The sequence below is a fragment of the Eretmochelys imbricata genome, chromosome 11, assembly GCF_965152235.1.
Source record: "Eretmochelys imbricata isolate rEreImb1 chromosome 11, rEreImb1.hap1, whole genome shotgun sequence".
NCBI lineage: Eukaryota > Metazoa > Chordata > Testudines > Cheloniidae > Eretmochelys > Eretmochelys imbricata.
Genome location: NC_135582.1, coordinates 10416705 through 10427004, shown reverse-complemented (window position 1 = coordinate 10427004; position 10300 = coordinate 10416705). Strand labels below are relative to the sequence as shown.

At 38.0% G+C, this 10300-nt stretch overlaps 1 protein-coding gene across 1 annotated transcript in view; it reads right to left on the bottom strand.

The window, feature by feature from the left end:
• Positions 1-431: 431 nt before the first annotated feature.
• Positions 432-10300, bottom strand: part of SLC49A4 (solute carrier family 49 member 4) — a 146553-nt gene continuing 136684 nt past the window's right edge. Inside the window, exons 8-9 of the mRNA XM_077830200.1 lie at positions 9163-9345; positions 432-2850 (exon numbers count right to left, since the gene is read on the bottom strand). Coding sequence (XP_077686326.1) covers positions 2735-2850; positions 9163-9345 — 299 coding nt within the window. The 3' untranslated portion in view covers positions 432-2734. The remainder of the gene's footprint in view (positions 2851-9162; positions 9346-10300) is intronic.

The window sequence follows — 10300 nt, the reverse complement described above, 5'->3', positions numbered from 1 at the left end:
TGATGTGCTTTTTTACTGCTGAATAATAAATATGAAATATTTTATATTTAATTTCTGAATCTTTTCTGGGACTACTCAATATTAATATATAAGCAATATTTAAAACCCTCCCATTGTCTCTTTCAGTAAGACCTGATTAACCAAGATAACTTTTACCCTCACAAAGTCACATATACTAACAGCTAGCCTGCTCTGGTAATTGTTAGTCAGGCAAACTCTCATTGGCTTCAGCTGGATTTCTACCTGAGTAAGGGCTGCTGGCTTGGATTCAGTGGGGGAGAATGCTTTTTGTGCAGTCAAATGAAGATCTGAGCTATTTTAAAGATCATGTCAAAGTGCACTCTAACAAAGCCACAGTATTTTATATTTCCCTCATCCTCTGTCCTCCAACACATTCTCCCCCACCTGCCACCCAAAGATATGTTGATCTGATGAAGTCCTCAAGTCTGAAAATTAATTTCTATTTATCATAGCAGCAGACTCTTACCTATGGGAGAACTTCTTTATATAATTGGGATCTGCTCCTGTAGTTCTTCGTCAGGCAAAAGCTCCATCAGGCTCAAATGGAAATGCTGGTTGAGTAAGGACTGTAGAGTGGTGGCTTTAGCTAAATATAGTAGAACATAGCCAAGAAAGCTGGATGGTTAACACCTTTGTACCAATCAACTGGTGAAGACGGTAAAAGGATATGTCCAACTGTACTTTACCAGTTTTCTTCAGCCGCTTGAACACGCTGATTAAATTTATTTAGGATATCTCAATACAGGTAGCTCCATTATCTGACTAGTGCCTTTCAAGGAATAACTCTGATCTTGTAATAGCTGATGTAGCCAATAAACAAGGTCACAACATCCCACTACCTGCTATGGTAAATGTGCCCATTTCATTGAAAACAATAAAAGCAGATGATCTGAAATAACTTATTTCATTTTACTGCATGAATACAATTTTGAATTTAAAATGTCAATGAAATATTCACTCTCTAATGAGGGCAGACAGAACAAATGGATACATAGCTGAAGGGTAATGCACAGTTCAGCTTTTATTTTTTTGAGTTACAGTGGCTGTATTACTCACAAGTGGCAGAGCAGAGCCCCTCACAGGAGTGGAGTGCGTTTGATTCAGATTTCTCACTGAAGCAGAATATTACATGCCAATGCCCTCAAACATGTACATACCCCTCTATATCAAATAGCTACATTAAGAAAAGACATTCATCCAATGAAATAAAACTCATGTCACAGTTGGTATATGGGTGCAACTTCATTCACTGAAATAATGGCTTTAGTTACAAACAGTGGCATATCCCCATCCAAAGACATGATTTTTAAATAAACCTATAAACACACTCTACATACAATATTTATATATTATATAATTATATACAACATATAAATATTATACACACACACATCTGTTCAAATATACATGTGCACACACACATTACACAGAGTACAGGAACATACTCAGAATGGAAATGCCGTAAATATTTTTGAACTGAATTATAAGAATTCAGAAATTACTAATCAGTTTAAAATTGAGTTAAAAAACTACTCAAAGTGTCTTAAATAGCTCTGTTCAAGTAAGGGCCAGACTGACCACAATTTTCTGCTTGGCACTGTACTTCCCAGATTATGACAGAATTCATGAAACAAAATATTCCACATGATTTGTCATTTCGCTGCTAACAAGAGCACCTCACAAAGTCCAAAGACATTTCAGAAAAATGCCACTTTTAAAGAACTGGATATTTAAAAAACATAACTTAGGTACCCATAATTGTAAACTAATCTTAAAAATACACATGCACTATAGCCCAAACCCTAAAACCTTTACTAAACCTAAACTTAACAGGGGATTTGGCTCTACACACCTACATTATTTAGTGGCATGAAATTGGGGTTCACAGTATTAATTGGAGATGAAAGAGAAGTATAGTGGTGTCCATTACATCATCAACCTTTATCAACAGAGACATCTAAGATACCATAGTTCTTTCCTATTCTAAGCATATGGAAAAATTGCAGAATTTCAGATGCTACTGTCAGCTATGGTGACTTTTAGTCGCAACTACTGTATAACTAAAACTGCACTTACCATTCAGTACACACTTGTTCTGGAGTGAAACTTGAAGCATTTCTAACAACAGTGCAAGGACTGCTAAGATTAGTCAATATGATTGAAAACCCAGGTACCAAAGTCTCACCAGAAATGGCTTTGTTAGAACATAGTGTAGTGCAGCAAAACCACATTATTTTAGCTTCTATGTTTGCTGGCCTTTTAATATTTAAATGTGTTACCTATTTGAGTTATAGATGTTTTTTAAAAGGTTATTCATTATTCGTATTCTGATAGAAGATGGAAAGGTTACTGGTACCTTGGCATCTCTTTAAGTGGTCTGAGTTGGCACAGAAAATCTGCACACTTAATAGCTGCAAGTATTGTTTTTTAAATAAGATATCACAGTTCTGACTAGAATATACACATCAGATATAGTCCACTTGTGTATTTTAGGATACTCTTATTCCCAACTGTACCACACTGTTTATCAAGTCTGTAATAAAGATCAAGTCAACAGATGTTTTAAAAAAATAGCTTCATAGTCTGGTAAAACCACATTTAAAATTTTGTAGTTTCTTTGCTTTTTCCGCCATACAACTGTGCAATTCCAAGCAATGTGCAGAATGCAGCATCGATTTCCAGTCTCTCTCAAAACTCTGTCACTTCTGTGCTATTAAACTGAGACAACGACATCAAGATAAAGTCTATCATAGGATTCCCTGAAACACAGAATGAGGAGTAGGCTAAGCAAACATGATCCTGGTAGGCACCAGTTGAACCAGGACAACTCTGTAAAACAAAACAAAAAATGCAGTTTCAGAAGTTCATATAACATCTTCACCGTCGAAGCAATCAGGACTTAAATACTGGAAACTAAAAGTTTAACTGATGGCTTTAAGCTAGCTCTGCTCTAATAGCAAAACAGTAACAATGTATGGGATTGAGAGGTGGATGAAATATTTTATGAGATGTTACGGATTTCTTTTTAAAAAACCTCAATACCATTAATTAATTTATTAACTTATTAATTCACCTTTCATAGATTCTAAGGCCAAAAGACACAATTATGATAATCTAGTCAGACCACCAGTATAACACAAGCCACAGAACTTCCCCAAAATAATTCCTAGAACAGAACTTTTAGAAAAATATGAGGAGGTTACTTACCTATATGTGGAGGTTCTTGAGATGTGTAGTTCCTATCTGTATTCCACTAAGAGATATACGCGTGGTGCCATGCACCTGGAGCTGGAGCGTTTCAAAGTAGTAGTGTCCATTGGTCCGCGCATGCACCCTTGCTCTGCCTCATGGTTTCGACCAAGGTGATATAGGGTGGGGTACACTGTTTGCACTGTCCGTTCCTTTTCCACTGCAAATGGAACAGATCTCCAGCAGAGGGGAAGGAGGGCAGGATTGGAATAGAGATAGGGACAACACACCTTAAAGAACCTCCAATTACAGGTAACTGGAAGTTCTCTTCTTCTTCGAGTGATGTACCCTATTGTATTCCACTGAGGGTGATTGACAAGCAGTATCTAGCTGGGAGGCTGCAAGGAAGAAGATGGCACTGTGGAATGGAGAACAGCCGCACTGAATGAGGCACCCATCGCAGAGTCTTGCTCTAGGGCATAATGGTAAGAAAAGATATGTGCTGAACTCCATGTGGCTTCCCTACATATGTCAGTCGGAACCCTGTGAGTCTCAGGAGAATGCTCAGAAACATGACCCGAAGGCAGCAAGTCCAAAGCTGGGGAGTGGGGTCTCTGATGAGGAGAATGCACCAGGAGACGTGGGACCTCACCTCATCTAGGTCAAACAGCTCAGGAGGACCAAGAGCTGACTTGAGCCTCCCTAGTGTCAGCAGCATGCGCTCCACAGACAGAGCTGGGGCCAAAACCAGGGCAGGAATGGAGGATTGCCTCTGAACCAATGATTCCCATGACTTTGGGGGTATCGATCCGGAAGGGGTACGCAGTTCGGTAACCAGGATCGGCGGATCCAAGGTTCTATGTGACTTCTTGTTGTGTTTACATGCCGTGGAATGCGCCACTTTTCCGTGGCTAGAACCCATGGAGGATGCAGCATCCTTCATAGGTCTTGAGGAAGACTTACTGTCATGCTTATGCACTTTTCCTTGCCTCATGGCTAGGCCCCTGCACAGGGTCCGTAGTGCTGGTACCAACAGAACTGGACTGGAGCACCATGGTAGGAGGTGCGCTTCTTGATGCTCAGGTCAATATTCAGGGAGAGAGGGGCTCCCCAGCCTGGATCCAACCGCGGCCTTATGGCAACATCTGTGAGGTGTTTCCTGAGATGGAGAGCACAGCCTTCCTGGATATGGGCTGGGAAGGAGAGACAGATACTGCACCTGGATGCGATGTGGGCTTCGCCAAGCAGCAAAGGCAGCGCTGGTGCTAGTCACTGATGGGAAACGAGCGAGGGCAGGAAGTGCAGATCTTGAACTCTGGTATCTTTGGCATATTTCAGTACCCAGGTGTGGGTGCTGATGGGGAAGAGGGCAGGAAACTGGCAAAAATGGCTTCCCAAAATCCTTAAAGTCCTGAACTACCACTACCACTAAAACTACTACAAAAATAACAAAACACTAACTATACAAGAATAAAACAGTCTTTTCTCCTGAAATTAGGAAAGTGCGTCACAAGAGAAGAGAGAACAGAAGAGGCTCTGACTCAGACCATGCGGTGGTGAGAAGGAACTGAGGCCATGGTCGGTCTGCCTCACTCTTTATTGCTTCAATCAAAACCATGAGGTGGAGCAAGGGTGCATGTGTGGAGCAATGGAAACTGCTATTTTGAAAAGCTCTGGTTCTGGGTGCATGCGTATAACCCTGAGTGGAATACTATAGGGACCATCATTCGAAGAAGAACCAATACTGATTTAAAAACAGTCAGTGATGGAGAATCCACCATGACCCTTGGTAAACTTTTCCAATGGTTATTTACTCTCACTATTAAAAGTTATAGACTGTTAATCAAGTCACCTCATAACCTTCTCCTTGTTAAACTAAATGGATTGAGCTCCTTGAGTCTATCGCTATAAAGCATATTTTCTAATCCTTTAATCATTCTCATGGCTCTCCTCTGAACCCTCTCCAATTTATCAACATCTTTCTTGTATTGTGGAAACCAGAACTGGACACAGTATTCCAGCAGTGGTCAAAGCAGTGCCAAATACAGAGGTAAAATAATCTCTCTACTCCTACTCAAGATTCTCCAGTTTGTATATCCCAAGATCGCATTAGCTCTCTGGGCCAGAGCATCACACTGGGAGCTCATGTTCAGCTTATCCACCATGACATGATCCACCAGATCTTTTTCAGAGTCACTGCTTCCTAGAACAAAGACCCCCCATCCCTGCAAGTATGGCCTACATTCTTTGTTCCTAGATGTATACGTTTACATTTAGCCATATTAAAACGCATATTATTTGCTTCTGCCCAGTTTACCAGCTGATCCAGATTGCTCTAAATCAGTGATCTCTGTCCTCTTCATTATTTGCCACTCCCACAATTTTTGAGTCATCTGCAAACTTTTTCAGTGATGACAGTAGGGAAAAGAAAACCAACCTTAAACAGCAGTCTAATTGCTTCTTAGGACTTGTCTACACAAACAATTGCATACACCGTGGAAAGCTGCCATAGTCTAACTATTCACAAACACAATAAGAAATGCATCCGATGAAGTGAGCTCTAGCTCACGAAAGCTTATGCTCAAATAAATGTGTTAGTCTCTAAGGTGCCACAAGTACTCGTTTTCTTTTTGCGAATACAGACTAACACGGCTGCTACTCTAAAACAAACACAATGGTGACACATGTTAACCATTAATTAGAGCACTCTGATCTAGTCCTCACTGAAACAGAACTAGCTCAAAGTGCTCTAGCAAACTGTTAACACACATTGGCAGGGTATACCCAGCTAGAGCTGGATAGTTTCACACCCTATCATGCCGTGGTCTCGTTTAAGGGTTAGTGTACCCAAGTCCTTAGATTTCTACTGGCTAAAATATGAAAAGGATAATAAACAGCACTTTGATTATGCATCAGTTCAGCTACATAATTTGGATTGGAAAGCTAATTTCTCAACAGAAACTTTTGTGCAGTAAAACTATTAAAGTTATAAAGGTCCCATAAAAAACTCTCAAGAGACCTCTTTGTAACAATTAAATGTAATGGGTAAGAGCTCTTAAGAGCGTGCGTCTTGTAGGTTTGAAGAATCCTCCCCACTGATCAATATTTATTAGTTTAGCCATTTTAATCAGAAAGCAAAGGCATAGCAATTCCCTTTGTTTTAGTACTTTGTCTCTGCCATAAGTTACTGAAGAAGCATCAGTTTTACTGGAGGATGGTCTTTTGCCTCATTCAGTATTTCTACAGAATTCTAAATGCTCTCTTATGGTTTAGTAATCATATTAAAGGCTCCAGCATTGCTGCTTAGTTTAATCCATAATTCATGTGGCTAAAGGTAAAGCACCATGTATGTTCTGGAACGCAAAAACACAACATCAGAAAGCTCGAGAAACCAAACCCCAGAAAATGGCAGTACAAAACCTACCCCGTAAAAACTCGTCTCTATTCATGTAGTAAACTTAGACATGCCTCACTAAAACTCTTTGTTAGTTTAAGTAGGACTGCTGTATTCCCAGAAGTTATCAGAAACATGCCTCACATAACTAACTACCTAACTCAGAAAATTATACTTGTGCTTAACTAGACTGAACATAATCTAAATCAAACATCGAAAAAGGCTGAGAATTTTATGACCTATTTTAAACCTTCTCTTTTTGTACTACAAAAATCATTAGAGCACTAGTCAATTCATGCTAACACATTATAAAAAGTCCAAAGTTTAAAAAAAACAAAAAAACTAGAACAGTGAAGAAAACATGAAACAATATGGAGAGACTGGGCTTTTGATACTAGAATACAGTGCTAAGAAGTTAGATTAGGGATTCTAAAGTCTTAAATCTCACATTCTAATCATCTGCATCAGAATCTTCAGTCTGCTAGAAAACTCTAATGACTGGCTCCCCAATAGCCTGAGTAATTGGGCACTAATATCAGAATATGAAGAGAGGTGAGACATCAGAATGAAAACTAGTGACTGATTATATGATTTGAAAGTGAGACACAGAGGCCTAGAATTCTACTGCACTTTAGTTGGACTGACAGTAAAAGATGTATGTAAATCAGAGGAGAAAAGACTGATTTAAAAAAGGAAGCATTTTTATTACAAAATCATTTTTCATTTTCCAATGGATTTTTCTTTTGGTAACAAAGCCAGTAATTTAATCAAATGGACATTGATCAAACCTTAGAGATCATATAAATGATCATGCTTTTAGTAATTTGAGACACTGCATCATTGAGAATGCATTATCTTGAAGGTAACAGTGTAACTTACTGCTTCTTCCTTTGGAAAAAAAAGACTACAGCTTATGCTTTTTCCATGTTTGCATTCACGTGTATTTATTGACATCCTTTCTGGAAAAAAGTACTACAGTATTCTAAATTATGGTCCAAAATCATGATTTTTCCAACATGTTACTGCCATGTTTTGAGGTATTACTGTAGAATACTATAATAATTATTTTTAGTAAAATGACCTCAGACCCATTGATTTGGCACTATGTACTGTATCCTTATACTCAATGGAAAATGAATTCGTAACAATGGACTTTATCATTTACAAGTACAGTACACTGAAAATATTTCAAATTTGTTTTGTTTCATCTTGCCAACTCATTTGTGAATATTGGAAACAATCATATTTGTGTTAATGCAGTTCACATCCACTACTATTCTCAATATAGATTTGATTGAATCATTGCAATTTGAACGAGTTTCCTAAACAAACATCAAATCACTTTTAACTGGTAGATACAGGCCCATTGTTGAAAAACTGGCTTTTAATTTTCAGGCCACAAATGTAGTTTAGATTTCTATCAGCTTACACCTACAAAATAGTAGTTAGAAGTTAGAATGAATTTACAATTATTCCTTTTTACAGTTAATTGTAGGTAGAAACCCAGAGACTAAGTTGAGACATCTGAAAGTCTGGCCAATAATTTAATATTCTTAATTTCAAAATACAGTTTACTGTGAAGTTTGCCACTTTCCTCTTGGCTAGGAACATAACATTTTAATTAAGAGGTGTCTTGACAATTATACTTAGAATTCATATAAGATTTTATATTTACAAAGCAAACTACATACATTTTGGTTGAAAGTATTCTTCTTGTACCACGAAAGAAAAATTAACCTTGCTGATCTCTACATATAAAAATAGCAATTTGTAACTTTAAAAAGAAGAATTAGTGAGGTTGCAGGGTTTTATTCTAAACTTATCTAGGTTTTCATATTGTTACCATAGTAACTCGTATCTAAATGCAAATATAATCTGCAAGATATACCACTCAAAATTACAATGACATATTATGTGACCAAATAAATAATACACAAGAGATGAATATAATAAAGGAACTACAAAGAATTTGTTGGAAATATCAACACAAAGGACTACCTTAGCATATTAGACCACTACACATCATCTACTGCAGTATTCTGACTCAGAGCAGTGGCCAATATCTTGTGAAGGTAACTCCCTCCCACCATCAATAATTCACCCAGCCATGTGTTCAATGATAAACATTGTGGGGACAGAGGAGAAATTCTTTTCTGCCCACCACCGGCGAGCAGTTTATACCTTGAAGCATGAGATTGGATTAGCTTTATTCTTTTATCTAGAATAGCTACAAATGTTATTAATGGCCAGAACATTTATCCAGTTCTTTGTAAAAATCCAGCCCTCATGTTTATCTCAATAGCTTCCTGCTGCAGTGAGTTCTATGCAAAGTCTGGATATCTGTTTTTTAACTAAAGGATTTCATTCTTCAATTGGCATGCATGTAAAGACAAACAATTACAAGTCTTTTTTCCCACTGATGTGCAGGAGATTTATGCACAGAATTAGCATTAATGGGAGTTCGGTATGTAAATCCTCCTCCCACTAGTGCCAAAATAGACCCCTTATAGAATGTCTTCACAGAGAATTACATTTAGTAAATAGCTCATATTTCTTACCTGTATGGTAAAATGTGAGAAAAAACAAAAGCACTCCCATAAACATGTTACTCAAAAAGGTGACAACGCCACACGTAATTCCTTCTGGAACAGGGTAGACCGTCTCCACGAAAAGCTCAAAGAATATAGGTATGCTACTATTCAGGAATACTCCCAGCAAGATACAGGATGTGTATAATGTAGCTACAACAAAAACCAAAAACAGTGGTTTAGTTTCATAGTAGCATTTTGCTATCATATTTCAAACAAAAGATGCCCATGATATTAATGCTTCAGTAACTGGAAGACAAAGGAGAATCAAACCTATATTTACCTCTGTGCATCATATAGGGTATAATGTCTCTCTGATAGTAGTCAGCATTTATTTTTGGTTTGATCATTTCAGCAATTTTTATTTGGATACAAATTGAATTCCTGAAGATACACTGAGTGATTTGGAGTACGTTTAACAAATGTCAGAAAACAGAAAACACTGGAAAAAATATTTATGCAAAGAAACATCTAGGCTGAGTTACCTCCAAAGTGAACAATAACTGTTTTATACTCAGAGCAGAAACAATTACTGTACTGAATCAGACACGAACTGGAAATTAACATTTTGACTCTCAGTTCCAAAGGTCAGAACTAATTTTTGTTTTCACTTTCCAGACAAATAATACTAATGATCTACCAGCTACTAAGGCATTGCAGGATTAGCCTCTAGTTCGGTGGTTCTCAAACTTTTGTACTGGTGACCCCTTTCACATAGCAAGCCTCTGAGTGCGACCCCCCCCTTATAAATTAAAAACACTTTTTTGTATATTTAGCACCATTAGAAAGCCTAGAAGCAAAGCGAGGTTTGGGGTGGAGGCTGACAGTTCACAACCCCCCCTCCCCATGTAATCACTTCGCGACTTGCTGCGGGGCCCCGACCCCCCGTTTGAGAACACCTGCTCTAATTGAAAAAGCAGATCATTTGTCATTGCAGGACTCCAATTTTTCATCCCGGATAGATAATATTAGAATATGGCAATTTCTTTCATTGGCTGGGGTATTTTGTTCTGTAACTTCTGATGTCACTGCACTTCTTCCAGTTTCATGCTAGTATAGATATTTTAGCTAGGAAATCTAGATCTTCTAAAGCTATGCAGAAATAAAA